General features: G+C 42.4%; 2 protein-coding genes across 6 annotated transcripts in view; one reads left to right on the forward strand and one right to left on the reverse strand.

The window, feature by feature from the left end:
- Positions 1 to 2,531, forward strand: part of LOC119154485 (toll interacting protein) — a 66,093-nt gene extending 63,562 nt beyond the window's left edge. For all 5 annotated transcript variants that reach the window (XM_037402062.1, XM_037402063.1, XM_037402060.1 and 2 more), the window contains one exon: positions 1,936 to 2,531. In XM_037402062.1, coding sequence (XP_037257959.1) covers positions 1,936 to 2,150 — 215 coding nt within the window. In that variant the 3' untranslated portion in view covers positions 2,151 to 2,531. The remainder of the gene's footprint in view (positions 1 to 1,935) is intronic.
- Positions 2,532 to 11,815: 9,284 nt separating this feature from the next.
- The window catches only part of LOC119154719 (mucin-5AC-like), a 43,520-nt gene continuing 37,989 nt past the window's right edge, over positions 11,816 to 17,346 (reverse strand). Inside the window, 7 exon segments of the mRNA XM_037402606.1 lie at positions 11,816 to 12,125; positions 12,613 to 12,776; positions 13,541 to 13,663; positions 14,262 to 14,384; positions 15,225 to 15,268; positions 16,417 to 16,642; positions 17,051 to 17,256. Of these exon segments, the coding sequence (XP_037258503.1) occupies positions 11,882 to 12,125; positions 12,613 to 12,776; positions 13,541 to 13,663; positions 14,262 to 14,384; positions 15,225 to 15,268; positions 16,417 to 16,642; positions 17,051 to 17,256 (1,130 nt within the window). The 3' untranslated portion in view covers positions 11,816 to 11,881.

The following is a 17,346-nucleotide window of genomic DNA, read 5'->3' on the forward strand; positions in this document are numbered from 1 at the left end:
AATCACATAGTAAGGCTGGTGTTAAAAGTATTATATGTAAAGAAAAAACTAACATTTGGTGGTGATTTCTTGATTGGTCATTACACACATAAAGATCTTTGAATTACTGTAGACTATTCTGTAACAATCATGGAACGGTCAGGGTTGGAAGGGACCTCTGGAGACCATCTAGTCCAGCCCCCTGCCAGAGCAGATTCTCCTAGAGCACATTGCACAGGATTGCATCTGGGCACGTTTTGAATGTCTCCAGGGAAGGAGGCCCCACAGCCTCTCTGGGCAGCCTGGCCCAGCGCTCCAGCACCCTCAAGGTGAAGAAGTGCTTCCTCACATTCAGAAGGAACCTCCTGTGTTGCAGTTCGTGCCCGTTGCCCCTTGTCCTGTCGCTGGGCACCGCTGCGAAGAGCCTGGCCCGTCCTGTCGGCACTCGCCCTGGAGAGATGTGTGTGCATCGATGAGATCCCCTCTCAGCCTTCCCTTCCCCAGGCTGGGCAGGCCCAGCTCTCCCAGCCTGTCCCCATACGGGAGATGCTCCATGCCCTCATCACCTCTGCAGCCTCTGCCAGCCCCTGCCAGCCCCTCTCCAGCAGCTCCCTGTCCCTCTGGAACTGGGGAGCCCAGCACTGGGCACAGCACCCCAGATGTGGCCTCACCAGGGCAGAGCAGAGGGGGAGGATCACCCCCCTCGACCTGCTGGCCCTGCTCCTCCTGATGCCCCTCAGGATCCCGCTGGCCCCTTGGCCACACTGCTGGCCCGTGGGCAACTCCCTGGCCACCGGGACTCCCAGGTCCTTCACATACCAGGTGGATAGTGTTTCAAGCAGTGGACAAAATGCTCAGATACACATAGAGAGCAAACACAAAGGCTTTACCAGGCGGCTGTGCGAATCGGCGCGTGTTTGTGCAGAGGTGCACGTAGTTCTCCTTGGCACCAGCATGGCAGAACTGGAAAAGCCACCCCAAAGGTGTGGGACTACAGCAGTCAGGTCTGGAACTATTTAGACAAGACGTGAAATACAGCATTTTCAGAAGTGATAACAGCTCTTAGATGTATACTACAGCTGGTTTTAGTTTTATAAAACCAAAAGGTATTTTCAGCGATGGATTTTTGCATAATTATAAAAGTTAAGTGATGAAAAGGGACTTAAGTCTAATAATTTCTTTTAACAGGAATTAGAAAACTCATTTCCTAAGACAGTCTTTGTAAACTGACAGTGCTTTAAGTTTTCACAGATGTACAAGAAGTTCGTAAGTGTCAGATGAATGTTGTCCTCTGGCAGCAGCACAGGTTGGAGCAGTGTGTACCCCTGTAGGCATGAGAGGAATTGCTGTTCTGCCACTTTGTGACTTTTGCAGGCTGAACTTGATGGAACTTTAACCAGAGAAAAATACTTGCTTAAAATTTGCTTATGAGTGTCATCGAGTCTTCTTGTGAACCTAAGTACTTCGCTTTCCTTTGAATGCAGCGGAGCTTGCATGAATTGAATGTCTCAGTATCAGTTCTGCATATTGCTGGTGTAAAATCATCTTTTTCATCGCAACGTGAATACACTAGGGGCTAAAATATGATGGGGGGCAGCCAACCACACCTTTCTGTCATGCGCTTAGTGTTTGGTTAGTGATGTGTATTCCTGGTTAATGCAAATCATACCTAATTCTTGAGCTGTACCTGTTGCCATACTGTAGTTTAGCACTTCTGGAACATAACTTGGGCAGAGAACCTGTTCCAGTGTATCGTGATTGCAACGGTCTAGGTCTAATCTCTGCCACCCCCCCCCACCCCTGAGTACATGTTTAAAAAAAAAAAAAAAAAAAAGTTGATGACTTGGGATGAGTCATGAGCTGCTTTCTTCTTCAAAATCATTGATTTATTTAATTTAATTTAATTTTCCACTCATGTATGTTTTGCGGTTTTTATTTTCTGTGTTTTGCCCGCAGGGATGCCTGCAGTCTGTAATCCAGGCATGGTGCCAGTGGCAATACCACCTCCTGCGGTCAACCCTCAGCACCTGTGTAATGAAGAGGACCTGAAGTCTATCCAGGACATGTTTCCCAACATGGACAGGGAAGTAATCCGCTCAGTGCTTGAAGCTCAGAGGGGGAACAAGGATGCAGCTATCAACTCCTTGCTTCAGATAGCTGAAGAATCATAGATTCGCACTTCCTGCATAGTCCTTGTCCTCGATGCCACTTATTTTTACTTGCCAAGCCAGGGATTTAGCTAGAGGAAGAATGTCCCAGCAGCTTTCTGTTAGCGAGCGCATCCTGTGTGAAAGATTGTACCCCTTTTCTCCTTGGACATTTGGATCTTTTTCACTTTCTTTCTCAATCTGTACATACTCAGTTTAGCTTGTGTCCTACAATGCAGCATTGAAGCATCTTTACTATCAGCTATGCCCTGTGTAGTTATGTTCTGATGGGGTGGGGAGTAATGCTGCTGCTTTTTTTTTTTTCTTTCTCTCCCCCTTTTCATAAACTTGTTCTTACAAAGTAACTCTATGCAGTACAGGATTTACTACTGTTTGTTAGGTTGGAAAAAACCTCCCCCCCGCCCCCCCACCCCCCCCCCCCCCCCCCCCCCCCCCCCCCCCCCCCCCCCCCCCCCCGGAAGGCTTGCTCTTTAAACATAGTTGATCTGTTAAAGTATTTAGGTTTCATCAAGCAGCCTGTGTCTGCCGGAAATTAAAAGAAAGACCCTTACCTTGTCCTGTGGTGTTTAGTTATTGCTGTGATATATTCAGTTGTTTCTGATTGAAGATTTTTTGTTTAATAAGCAAATTTCTTAAATTGCGCTGTTGGTGTTTGTAATGAGCATCTTCTATTCAGTTACTCATCATACACCAAAGCAATATATTACCTGGTGTGCATTTGGGGCTTTATCCTCCCATACGGTGTTGCTACGTATCTGTAAAATCCTAACAAGTAACTTCTAACTCGTACAGTATGTATTGCTGTGGCAGAGAGCGGGACTGAGCCTTAATGTACTCCCACAGTTAATTGCACTCTACCTACTTCTGCATTCCCATGGCTGTTTCAAAGGATAAGTGCAGAAGGCGAGATTTTTATTTTCTTTCTACCTGGAAAGTTACTGAAGCCGTAAACAATTATTTAAGGTGTTGTCTTACATTAAAAAAGCAGAAATCTATGATCTGGTTATAAGGCTTCTTTCTTTATACCTTTATTTCAGCAAAATTACAGTTTTGTATTAGTGGAAAAATTGTGTATTTTCCTGTAATCTGAAATAAGAAGCACGAGTAGTAGCTTCAGAATCTTTGAATGGCATTATGAGTTACTCAGTGGTTTGTTAGACTACAGCTGCTGTAGTCAATTTATGAATATTTGATGCAGATGGAAATAAATTCTTTGCGAGAGAAAATTTAACATATCTGAGTTTATAGCCTAATCCTCAGAGGAGGCTGGAGGTTGCTTGTATTTATTGTTAGTGTTATTTTTTCAGATAACAGTTCATTTTGGAGCTGCGGAATCTTACAGTATGCACCAGTTACACCCGCTGGATAAAGTTCTGCGGTGTCCGTTTTTGTAGATGGTAAAGTAATGCACTTTAAATAGTATGCACCAGTTTATTTTTCCAGTGATGTGCAATGTTGCTGTTTTATCTTTGTGATGTTTGATTTCAAATACTTTCTACAATAGCCATAGACCTTTATATTTTCAAGAGTTGGAATGAATGTACACTTGAAATCTAGGCTCGTGAGTGATTCGTGAGAACATTAGAGCTGGGTTTGGAATAGGGAAAAGGGACCCATATTCCCTTCTTCCCCACGCTTTGTCTCATGTTCCACGATTAAAATATTTTCTTCATTATCTGCTGAAAAGCTGATTTTATTTCCTCCCCCCTTGCATTCAAGAAGCCGTTAGGTAGCACTGGCAGTAGAGCATTACTATTTATTTTTTTATGATTAAAAGCGATACTGAAACTTTAAAATACAGCACCAAAAATCATCCCAGCTTCTGAGCTTTTAAAGCTCTCTTTTCATAACGTATGATTTTAAGTTTTTAATCCCTAATGAATCCCTTACCACCTTAAATTTACTGTTGAAAGGGTAAGTGTCTTCACACATCTTCCAATTGGCTTTTCAATACTGAGATTCAAAGCTATAGTTTGTGTCCTTCAGTTGTAGAGTTACCGCATTTTATTTTCTAAAATAAAACGGGTGTTCTTCAAGAAGTTAGTCTTGCCCCTTCCCTACAATCATGGTAAATTTTTTGAGGTGTTTAGTCTTTATAGCACAGGGATTTGTGACATTTTCACCCAAAAAGGGTAAATCTTGGTAAGGATTTAATGCTTCGATATCTCCAGGAAGAGTGTCTTGCTCTAACTTTTACACAGATAACATGAATTGCTAGGGATGGAACAATTCAGGGAAAATGTATATATTTAAATTTTTATATTAAAACGTTGGGATCCATAATACAGCTTTTTATAAAAGCAAATGGTCGTGGTTCAACTTAATGGCTGGTAAATCGTACTGCATCCTATTAAGCTCAATTGCAAGCACAGAATAAACGCCTTTCAGTCCTAACCACGGGAGGGGTAAGTGCGAATGTTGGGGTCGCCAGGTTTATTCATAAACTGGGCTGGGGCCTCTGGGGGAGGCTCTTGACTCTAGAATTTTTTTGTTCTGTTTAAGCAAACATTAGACAAAACGGGGTGGATGTGTGAGTTGAAGATGGGACGTGTAGGAGCAGTATGGCCAGTAGGTGGATTTCAGCACGTTACACTATACTTAACTATTTGTTCTGGGGAATTTTTGTCTTGATTTTAATTAAGCATTATAGCTGAAACTCTTACGTCAAGACGTGCTACTTTTATCTTTTTAAAAAGAACAGAACACTTACCATAAGCCTGTTCAGCTTTTCAGCATATATATCCTCTCAGTCAAACTGTTCATTGTCAGGTTTGAATTGGAGAGAGGTGAAAAAAGGCAGGGAGCGTGTGGTTATCTAGCGTCTGTGGAATTCAGGTGTTGGAGCTGAAGGTCTGTTTCTTGATTTAAAACAACGAAGTTGTCACCCGCTATGACTGTAGCTTTTGACAAAATGCTAATGGGATAATGCTACGTTCGATGCTGCTCTTCTACTCAACAGCTTTCAGCAGCTTGGAGCCAAAGCCAGCTGTGTAAGACAGGCATCTGCTAAAAGTCAGTGCTCTTAGTACTAGTCTGAGTCCTGCCAAGAGCCTAAACTTGCTAAAGGTAGGAATGTTTTTTGTCTAGCTAGATCCTTGCTACTTTCTTCTCTACTGCTCTTTGCATCTGCTGATGGTACTGAATGTTTTTTCCCTTACAAATGTTACTGCTTGTTTGGTTGATATGTAATACCATACAGAGGATGTTTTTTGCTGTAATAATTCTGAAGACATTGTTTCTCTGTATTGAGGTCCAGTGTCCAAATGTGTTTCTTGCACTCTAAAGTACATTAACTTTTTCATTCTAATTTAATAAATATATCATCTAAATGAAAGTGTATTACGTCTCTGTTGGAGGGCACCACAATTTGAGTCTTCGTCTGTAGACTGGTCTAGAATTCAAGTATCAGTTACTGTCTTACTTTGGTCTTTTGCTTGTTAGTTAACAAGTTACGATGGTTCATACTGTGATCATCTGGTGGGACTAGGATGGTGAGGGCTGGAAAGTGTTGAAGCGTTCCTCTGGGCGGGTGCCTCTTTCTGCCTCGCCTGGGTGCCGCACTCAAGGAAACGTTACGGTGTCAGAGGCCCGGAGGGTGGAACGAGGCCACAGCAGGGTTGTGTTGGTCGAAGGACAACGTTGGAGGGCAGGGAAGGAGGGAAGAAGAGTGTGTGGGTATGGAGGAAATGCTCTGCAGCGTGAAGGGGCTGAGACGTCTCCAGATGACAGTGGTGTCCAGGTGAAGAGTTACAAATAGACCTTGTCTGTGTGCCGGTTTAGCTGCAGTGAGAGCTGGCTTTATCTGCTGGTATATAACGAATGAATGTTAAAGATCTGGTTCACATAGCATCTCTGACTGCAGAGCTGTCTTGGCAGTTCTGACATGGTGTCCCTCCTTCCGAGTTGTTGCCCCTCCCGCGTTCCTGCGGCCTGTTTGCTGCTCCCAGCTGTTGGGCTGGTGCCAGCAGCGGGCTGTCCGCAGCGCTCCTGCTCGCGTCAATACGCGCCTCGGCGTGTGGGGCGAACGCTGCGCTGAGCCTGTGCAGGGAGGAGGGAACCAGCCAGGCTGGGGCGTTCTGTGATGGCGCGGAACCTGCTCTTGCAAGTGGTACCGGCCGGCTGGTGTGGTGCTGCCCGGGGTGGCCAGAGCGGCCGCTTCTCACGGCAGGTGACTAACGAACCTGATCATTGCAGTCATGAGGCGGGCGTTTCATGAGGGAGGTTCTTCATTTAAACAACATCATCTGCTTCTCTCCATAAATGTGAGGTTTGATTTGGAGCTTCCTGATACCAGCAGGAATATTTTCACTGGACTCAGTGGTTTGGATCAGGCTCTGCTTCGTTGCAGGTCACACGGTAAGTGCTGGCGTGAGAGAGGCTTTGGGTTACTGTTCCGTTTTCAGATGTCTTTTGTTCGTCAGCTCTGCGTTTCCTTGATCGTTAATTGATCACGTATATAAAGCTTTAATATACATTTATTTGGATGTTTCGATTTGATTCAAGTCCTACTAACGGAATAAGCTATTGGTTTAACCTGTATGCTGCTGCTGGTGGAGATCGCTGCACAGAAGATACTCCCCCGAGGTACCTGCTTGTTGGGTTTTCAGATAGCACTGCTAAGAAGTCGTGAAGGGGAGACTGTTGATTTTTTTCAGCTCAAATCAAAGATCAGCATATGGCTTGTAGCAGGATGACTGAGAACTCTTTCCCTCTTCATCCTAAGTAATACATTTGAAGTGCTGGTTCTGTCCATTCGCAAAAGACCACTTGAAGCTACTAAAATGTGGGCGTCTGAATGACAAAACCTTGGTAGGATGATGCCAAAAGAAATGATGATTTTATTTTTCGTCTATGGCACAGAGTATTATGTGAATACTTTAAAATGATAAATTTAAATACTCCTGTTGAAACAACTGGTAAGACAAATCTGGTAACTGCTTTGGGGCACGCTTTTTTTTAAAAAAAAAAATTAAAAACTGGAAAGATGGTTTGTGTGTGTCTTGGAGGTTTCAGCATCTTCACACAGCATGGAAGCAAGAAGTGGCTGAATACTTCCCACCATGCTTCAGGACTTCAATTCATGTGAGTTGGAGCCTCATTACCTGAGGACCAGGAATATTCGAGGGAATGTTTCAAAAGAATTAACGTGAGCTGGGTCTTCCCTGCTAAAATACAGGAGAACCGCTAAAATGTACCTCAGGAGTGGCTCAGCCTGATGGGCTAATCTGAGTATTTTTATGTTGAAGGTGATCCGTTGCTGCTGTCTTCAGTGCAGGGAACAAAACCGACAGTGAAAGCAGCTGGGAAAATCGGAGAAGCTTAATCACTGCAGTGCTGCGGTGTCAGCTGTCAGCGTGACCGTAAGGACTATGTTGTTTCTGTATGAACAGCCACAGTGCTGCTGTGATATTAGATGTTAGAATGCATTGTGGTTTTGCTTCTTTGATTGTCAGTTTTGTGTTTGAAATAAAAACGCTTGTTTTGCTGTTACGTGAGTTGGGTTGGATGGGGTGAAGGAAGCTTATGCAAAAGAAATTCTCAATCCTTTTCTGCTGGAGGCAAAATCCAATTAAGAGTCTTTCAGTACCGCAGAGGCTTTAGAAAGTGGAATAAATAAAAATGGGTTCAAGGTCTGCAATGCTTTGATTTTAAGATCTCAATCAAAAAATGTATGATTTCTGTAACAAATATAAATGGAGTGTGATTGGTCGTTTAAAGGAGGTCAGTGATTTCCTGTCCCTTCTGACATTGCAGGAAGGAGGTATTCTTTGGTTTGTAGCCAACTCCTTGTAAAGTTCTCCGTCCCCAAAATCATGAAGATGTCAGGGCTTAGTGCGATGCTCTGCATCAGGCAGGCCCTTTGGCACGCACCTCCCGCGTTCAGGCTTGGGGTAAGTGAGCGGCGTGCGCTCCTGTTCGCTGCCGCTGCGGTAGCTGGGGAGCCTCGTACGCCAAATCGGGGACTGACCTGACTTTGTCAGCAACATGATCTTGAGGCTCAGGAAACGAATGTGTGAAACCAGGAGATGCAGAAGTGAAGGTATCCGGGAGAATGTTCTGGCGTAACTCGGGGCCAGGAAGCGCGTTGCCTCTTACTGAATGGGATCTGCGTCAGCCGGTGGTACCTTGTTACCTGCAGCGGCAACAGCAGCAGTGCAGGAGCTGCGTGTGTGGGGTAAGTAGATGATATGGGTGAACATGTCAAATTCTTTAGACGTAAAGTTGGTGTATTAAAAACATGGGAAGTGGTATCAAATGTGAATAGAGGGAGGGAGGTGAATGGAGTCAGGAGCCAAAATCAACAAAAGAGCTTCTTAAATCACTGCCTGGAGGTGCCGTTTCAAAAGATGAACTGGGAAAAGTTACACTGAAGGTGAGGAGGAAAGAGAAATGGTGTAAGGGGAGGGGGGCGTGTATTTATCCTGGTGTTTAGTATTTCTATATTGTGCAAATTTTTTCAAAATATGCTTCAGACCCAGGGAAAGATGGATAAATAAAGGCCTACTGTTCTTTAACCAAAATGATTTGGAGCTGTTGTTTCCCAGCTTACAGGATAGTTTCATTCAGTCTTTCAAATGACTTTTACTCTGTTGGGCTGTTTTCCAGTTCCCCACCTGATTGCACGTTGGCATTTTCTGTTTTGGAAAGCCTGGAGCAAGCACGGGCCGGTAACGTGTTTGGGAGGTGAAGGGCCCTGCACGAGGAGTGTTGTGCAGGTATCTTGCCCGTGTGGCTTGTTAAATTGTACTAAATTCTGTCCTCCAGCTGATCAACTCTGGGTATATATTGTAGATACTCATTTAAAACTTAACAGATGTCTTTCATGTGATTAAGTATTACAGTACCACACATGCCCTGACTTTCACAGGACAACAGCATTTCCTAGGTATTCACCCAGCTTAGATCATCAGACAATAAAACCTGCCAATGGTTTTATTTGCAGTGGGACGTTTTAATCGGTGAGCTGTTTGAGATTCTCAGTGTGGTTGACAGATTTGTTTAGAAGAAGTTGTATCGACACATCAATAAACACTATGGGCAGTTACACCATAGATACGTGTATTAGTAGGTAACGTTCCTAGCACAGTAGTCCCCGTGATTGACTAGTTAGTGGAACAGGAAAAGGAGTGTTCCCTTCCCTGGTGTAGGTAAGTGCTTTTCTATGCTAATTCTTAATGTTCAGTGAAGCATCAGTATATTTGGTCGTGGTAAATACCATAGGATGAGAAGGCAGCACTTTCTGATTGATTTGACACCTCATGGAAATGACGGGAAAGAGCTCGGGTTTTATTTCATATTACATACTGTTTCTTGTTTAAAATATTATCCATTAACTTGGAGCTCTGTGTTTTGCTGCTGTGATTGTACGTATAACTATTCAGAAATTTTGCTATAAAAATAAGGCGTACATGCATTTTCTCATTCAGGTTCTAAGGAGCTTGATCTAGTACACAATAGCAAGAGATACTTTAACATCAACGGTAACTTCTTGTGTATCGAACAAATGTATGTCTTCATGTTTTCTTATTTAGCTGATCTCTGTGCTTTCAAGTAATTCCTAGAGGTCCCTTGGACTTGTAATTGTAGTTTGCTCCAAAGAGAAATCTACATGCTTGCCTCCTCCTGAATCCCATTTACTTAAAAGTGTAAATCCCTCAGGTTTTCTTCTGTGTAGGCTTGAGGAGAAAAAAAAGGTACAAAAATAGATTTTCCTAAAAAAAAAAAAAAATAAAAAAAATTCAAAGCTGTATTTTAAGGAGAGCAGAGAAAATTCAGTGGTTTTCTTTGCAGTGGACTGATTGAAAAAAAAAAAAAAAACCACAACCAAAAACACCACATGCAAAAAAAACCCCACAGACCGACCTCCTCCCCCCCCCCCCCCAAAAAAAAAAAAAAAAACCCCACACAAAACAACTCAAACAAAGACAAAAACAAAACAAACAAACAAAATACCCAAACCTCCAAAAACCCACTAGTCAAGATTCTCTTCTAAGCGGTGAGTTGTGGTGCTGATCTGGCTGGTTTTTTTCATGATCACAATACTTGGTCTGTAGTTTTGGATTGCAGTGCCATCTCCAAATTAAACTCCCAGGTAAACTATCGGCTACCTGGCAATAATGTGGTATTCGGCTTTGAGAAATAGCCTCTGCATCTTCCCTAATTGAGGAACTGAAAATTTAAAAGTAACGTTATGTGCTAATATAATTGATGTCTGGTGGATGAAGGTGCTCTGCAAGGCTTAGTGTTCACAGCAGAATTAAAAGAGTAGTTGCTGGTTCGGTTTTCTTCAGAGAAGCGAGCAGTGACCGTCAGAGGGCAGCTGAAGCCTTAAACATCTTAACCTGGTGCTTAAAGGAGTTGAGGAAAACCTGCACCAAGTTTACAAATCTGCCTAATTGTCCACACTGCTTAATCCTGACGTGGCAGCAGGTCGTGCCTCTGAAGGCACGATACGTAGGGATCTACTGATTTCATTCCAGGATCGCATTCCACTTCTAAATAAACGTGTATAAAACATGCAATTATTTGCTCAGACAGTTACCCTGTGTTTTTCAGCCGAGCCTTCAGGGCAGATTCCAGGTTTTGTACTGTAACATCTACTGACAAGGTAAACGCTCCAAGCGGCTCAGGTAAAGGTGATGAGCTACCGTGAGAAAAGGCAGCCAATATTCTCACTGTGAAAATCCATTCCAAATCTTTTAGGTAGCACAGGAAACAAATGTGCAGTTTAAAAACATCCTGAACCTCTTTATGAATATTGTTAAAACTATGGGCAGGAGAATTTTCTGATTTTACTGAGTTCATTGACCACACTTTTAAGAAATCTTCAAGTAATAGGAGCTTCCATTCATACATAGATTTGTTTCTTCAGCTGAAGTGAACGCTGATTTCTACAGCCAGATGCGTTTTGATTTAGATCATGAAATGGTAGTGATGGATGAAGTTTTCCCTTTTTTTTTTTTTTTATACTTGTCTAGTGGCCCCCTCCACTAATTACAGGGGAAACAAACTACAGCCTGCCTGTTCCCTCCATCTGGGCAACTAGGATACAGCGAGCAAACGAGAGGGGCATTTATCTCCGCACCTTTGACGCCCGCGCGCAGAGCTGTTAGGACCTGTGTGAGGGGATTTAACCTCACCCAGGAGAACGGCTTTGAGAGCATCTTTGTTCCCAAAGGCTGCTAGAGAATATACCAGGTGAGGTAACGCTCTGATGCCACTGGACTCTGTCATTTAGGCAATGGAGGTGGGTGTCAAACCGTCACCAGTCACAGAAACCAAAAAATAAGAGACAAAACGAAGAGAAGAGCCTTCTCCCTGTCACTGTCATGTCTGTTTGGCCCATTACATCCGTAACAACAACACACAGTAAAACTTCCTCTAGGCACAGGAGTTAAGTGCAATGTAGCTACAATTTTTTCTGGTTTGTTTTTTAGAGACCCCTTAAACCCCTTTTTTTCCCCAGAAATCCCCAGTTTTGTGATCAAAAGGAAACAATTCACCTATTTCTGTAGTTTAAACAAGAGTATTTCAGTCATCTATTTTTACTCTTGTCTATTGTAGCACTTTAAAAAACCACAAAACACACAAACCCCAAGATTTAATTATTTGACTGATATTTTTATTATTTTTTTTTTACAAGTAAGAAATGAGAAAAGGTGATGACAAACTGATGTAGGAGCCCTTAAAGAAAGAGCACAAGGTATCCTGGGGAAAACAGGATTCCAGCTTTCCTAGGGTGCCTGCTTGCTTTTCCATGCGACCTTCTCTCTCTTCTGCTGACTTTTCCCTGGGGAGCCAGGCGCTGCGGAGGTTTCTGCAGTGCATGCCGTCATACACAGGCATTGCTCCACGTAGACATAGTTATAATTTATGCTTGTTCCATTTTGGCAAGTCAGGGTCACCTCTCTTCTGTGGCTGCTGAGCTCCTGGCAGCAGCTACACTCATGTTGCATCTGGTTTGCTTCAAAGGAGTATCTGTGTTGCGCCAGGGAAAGAAAATACCACTTCTCATTAAAAACCCGACACAGAAAAGCCCCCCAGTGACGCTTGTCTTGGGGGTTTGGGGTGTGTGTTGGGGTTTTGTTGTACAGCCTCCCACCCCCTCCCTCGAATGCGATTTTAATTACCTGCCTCTTTAGTAGTGCAAGTTGCTTCCATTGAGTCTGATTCTACTCAATGGAATCATATAAAGGCAGTAACTTCCTTGCTATTCTGGGATCATAGAATCACGTAGGTTGGAAAAGACCCTTAAGATCAGCGAGTCGTGCCCTGCATCCTGCTCCCAGCCCTTGCGGACGGGTGTCCCGTTGGGGACCTCCCCACGTTGCTAGGGCCACCCATGAAGGGCTGACAGTGGCTCAGTGAGCACTTCTGTCAGCTCCCTCGGTACCCTGCAGTGGCTGATTGAGAGACCAGTATTAATGAGGCCGTAGAGATGCTGAATTAAGTGTTTGGAACTCACATGGAGAAGCCAGGACAAGTGCCTTGGCAGTAGGCCAGCTCAACAGGTTCGGAAGATTCGCAGTCACTGTGGTGGATCACAGTTGTTTTGCTGTGAACTTTGCAGGTTTGACCTTCGTAAAAAGAGAGGGGTGGGGGTGGAAATGGATACTTCACATCACCAGTTCAGAACTAAATGAGTGCTAACACAATTTTGAAGTGCGTGATGTCTGATGATTGGGATCGGCAGTGTGTGACGGGGGCGGTGGATGCTGTGTAATGTATCTGGAGTTTTCAGGTTGTCCCGTCTCCGCTGCCCGGTGGCTTTGGAAGGTAATGAATGCAGAGGCTTAAGCGCTGGTGCTTGGGGTTGTGGTGTTTAGTATCAGGAAAACAAATCTGCTTTTTCCTTTTTGCATAGATAGTGAAACACAGTGTCTTCATAAACAGAGTAAGTGAAAACTTGAGGGGGGGGGGGCGGGGGGAGGAATCCTTCCATCCGCTTAAAGATAGAAGTTGAATACAGTGCTCTTCAAGTAGAAAACGTGAGTACAGCATTACTTACGTTTGCATATTTTGCAGCAGCCATCGGGAGTAGTCTCTGTTTCATCCTTTGCAAAAATAAGGGAGAAGGGTTTGTGTTAATGCACAGATGACAGTCGTGAGTAAGAAAATGAATTACCATCACCGATACTGGGCAGAAGGCTCCTCTGTGATGAATGAAAGGATGGATCGCTTACTGTCGTGTCCCCCCCCCCCCCCCCAGAAGTCTTGCATCTTTGTAGCCACATGCAGAAATACTTAGCTTTTCTTATTACTAACATTACAAGATTAATTTCATTCTGAAGACATTCCTGCAACTTTAGCAAAAGCAATTTGTTGTGTTCTTCCTTGCCTCTCCTTGGTCTTTCAAACTGCTTTCAATCAATGAAGAATTGATTCAAACTTACAGGATCGCACTCCTTGGGGTTGTACTCGGGGCATACTTTTTTAGTTTGGACTGCAACAAATTGATCTGAAATTTTTTCACATTTGTAATGGCTGCAATGATCTAGTACCAGGATGTCGTCAACCTAAGATTTCATAAGAAAAGCAAAGAATTAGGTTTTTTTCACTGTAATCAAGTATAGTATGATTACTTAAAAAAATGCCTGAGCTAATTAAGCTGTCACACCTCAAAGATTCTAAGATGCTTCTGACCTTTCAAGCAGCAAAAGCAAAATTTTGCAAACTAGCTGGCTTGGAAGTTGAAATCCTGGATCTGAACATTCATACTATGGATTAAGAACCATTACCCAGTTATTCACGTGTATCAAGAAGTTATCCCTAGTGTTCAGTTCAGAAAACTGGTGTGTTGTTTTCAGAGTATTTCAGTATTAATTAGACTTTTACTAGTAAGAAACGTGAGTTGACTCTTGGCCAATGCACGTTAGAAAAGCTAATGGAGAGATCTGAAAACGAAAGGAATACTTACATTGAGCACGTGGATGGTGCCGTTACCTAGTTGGATGCTGCAAGCAACTGGAACGCACTTCCCGCAGCACTTTCCATCCTCAGTCATATACTGATGACCCTGCTCACGAGGATACAAAAGTATTTTGATTTGATGATGGAGAATTCTAGTCTTCCCCTAACTGAGGGCTGACGGCAGCCTAGAGGAGGTGAACTCACCGGTGGGCAAGACGTTTCACACTGAACTCTCTCACAGCGCATAATATTTGCCTTAGTCACTGGATCTTTCTCAGAGGTGCAGGTACAATTAACGCATGAATCGTTTACTACTGACATTCCAACCTGGAAGACGGAAAAATAATTCAAATGGCAACTGTTTCTAGATGATGTATAGGCAGAGATGAAAGCATTGCTGAGAACCGTTAAGGTTGCTGAAATGCCAGTGCAACGGAGCTGTTAACTCTCTTAGAAGATAAAGTTGTTTGGCTTTGTGCCTTGCAAGAAAGGACACATTAGGAGGAAACTAATGGAGCAGTACAAAGGGGAAAAGTAAATTAATAAAATACAGGTAAGACTGGCTTGTACGGCCTCATTATTGTGCCAGCTTTTTAGTGCTCCATTTATGAGGTTTTTTCCCCTGTATGTCATGTTATGTGGTTATAAAACAATTATAACTTAGAAATGGAGATCAAAATAGTTGGATTTGTATGCAGATACATAAGCAGAGATACAAATTTACACATGGATTTCAGTCTTTCTGAAATGTGTCCCCAAAAGACTTCAGTGCTAATGTTTAAATTTTGACTAAATGATCTAAGTTTACCAAGTTTAGCAAAAAAATTTAGGTAACAAATAAAGCAAAAATCGTAGTTTTATGTTTGAAGCTTCTCTGGGCTTATTTCAACGAGTGGATGAGTCTGGGCTTGTTTGGAAAATTTGTTGATTCCAGAAGTAAGAGAGGGTTTAAAAAGAAAGTACATCACTAAATGGTACACTTGTGTTTCACGCTGTGTGTTGAGGAAATCTTCTGTGGCAATTTTGGTTTTGACATTAGAAAAAAAATATAAGGACTAGAGATATAAAACATGTACTGGGAAAAGAATGTTCTCAAAGGCTTATTTTGGTACAAAGGGTGTACATTTCACTTTCAGCAATATACCACTGTAAGTATAACATTCTTACCTTGTACGGTGTACCGTTGTGCACGCAGCTGTCATTGAATGCTTCTGGAAAAACAACAATAAAAAAAAAAATCTGGAGTAAACAGAAATTGTGAGACTCCTAAGTAGTCAAGATGTTAGCAAGTTTTGTTAGTAGCATGGAGATTACGGAAAACTTGCATTCAATCCCCCTCTGCATGCTTAGACCTTGTATCTAGTGTAGCTGACTGTTTAAGTCTCATCTTTGAAATTAGCTAGAAGAGTTGAAGAGGAATGGTTTCAAGCTTGAACGATGCGTGGAAAAAGTCCCTTTTTTGCTGTTCTGATACTGGGTTAACCGCAAATTGAGTCAGCTGTTTCTTCTTCAAAACCTAGAAGTCTAGTAACCTTCAAAGGTGCTTCAGTGATTGATTCTTCATGACCTCTTAGAACATGGCTTGGATGGAAGATTGACTCGGAGTGGGGAAAAGGGTATTCTTACTGTGGTAATAGAAATAATTGGACAATGTGGCGGAGCCCGTTCATGCCTTTCACAGAACTACTTCATACTTGGCTGTTCCATTGTTTTCTGTTTTGAGATTTAATTTATGGCTACCTTTTTATTCTTTTGTATAAATATATGTATAAAAATATGTTTATAAAAATTATGTACACAAATAGACATTAAACTTGGATTTTTAAGTTTTCATGAGCATTCAAGAGCAGCATAATTATTGTTTCGCATACACTGACAATTCAGTTACTGATTAACAATTCACTGATCTATTGCTTTGTGTTACTTGCTTTTGTAGTTAAATTTTCTGCTGGCTTATTCTTGTGTTTATGCATCTAGTTTAGCTATGGTTAGGCTGATGTTAACATGCTCCAATGTTACATTAATAATATTAAATAAAAGGCATGAATAATCTTTATGAATACAGATACAGAAATAGTTGAGCAACATAGACCACTTGAAGGTTTAAAGTAGTATTCTTCTCTCCCACCCATTCCAATCCTCTCAGCAAACTTCATCAAAAATAGCATTTTGTTTTCAAACAAACTTATAATGCATATTTAGCCAAAAACGGGTGCATGTTCACTGAGCCAGAATAGTCTAAGGAAGGTTTTGCTGTTACTGTGATACCGAAAGAACTCATCTAGATATGAACGGAAGTGCAAATCTAATTTACCAGAGTCTGTGGCCTGGTATTTATATATGTATTTTTAATACTTACTGCACTTAAATTCAGGACAGCATGGGTCTTTTGGTGGTTTTACAGTCTCTAAATAGAACCCCAGTTCACACTCTGGTGGCCGAACAGACTGGCATAGGACCGGGTGGCATCGTGTGGTAGCAGTGTGGGGGTCGCAGACACACTCCTGGCATTCACTTGTCCAGTTCTCTCCAGGCTAAAAATATGGAAATGGTTTATTCTTAAGTGCTCTCTCACCCTCGCTGCTCTGTTTCAACATAAAATAGACTCTTAAAATAGGTAGGGAGTTGAGATTAGAGTTTTCTTAGCCTATGTTTGCAGGCCTTAAGAGCAGGCAAGCTAAGATTGCAGAATTTTCTTCTGTATAGAAAGAATGAGAATGTGACACTTTCATTGCTGGTCTACTTATTTCTATGATATTTAAATGTTTTTTATTTAAGAAAAAAGTCTCTGCTGTGGTATTAGTGAGCTTTTCCATCTCCAGATTACTTAAAAGCCTAGTAATGCCAGGCTGGAGAATTGTGAGCTATCAGGTCATTTGTAATGTTACCAGCTGTGCACTGAAATACCTACAAGTTGACTTGATTTGGCTGTTAGAGGACAGAGATTGGGCTGGCGTTGCAACGGTGATATATTAGAAAATAATGAGGGGAACCACCTTTCGTGAAGGATTCACATCAGTACAGTTTCTTCCTGCTGGAGTTGTGAGGGTTGTTGCTGTAGTTGTTCCTGGGGTGGTTGGAGGACATGGCCCCAGGGTCGGGGCAATTTCACATTCCTCGCTGCAAAGTCCATAAACCTTACAGCCAGCCGCGTCTGTTATGGTGTATACCAGTTCCCCTGGGGAGGAAAATTGAAGGAGAAATTAAAAGACCAATGAAAACACTTAGGCAAAGAAAACAAGAAAATACTGTGAAAATGTACTGTATTCATGTATTAAAAGTTGTATAT

The sequence above is a fragment of the Falco rusticolus genome, chromosome 10 (assembly GCF_015220075.1).
Source record: "Falco rusticolus isolate bFalRus1 chromosome 10, bFalRus1.pri, whole genome shotgun sequence".
NCBI lineage: Eukaryota > Metazoa > Chordata > Aves > Falconiformes > Falconidae > Falco > Falco rusticolus.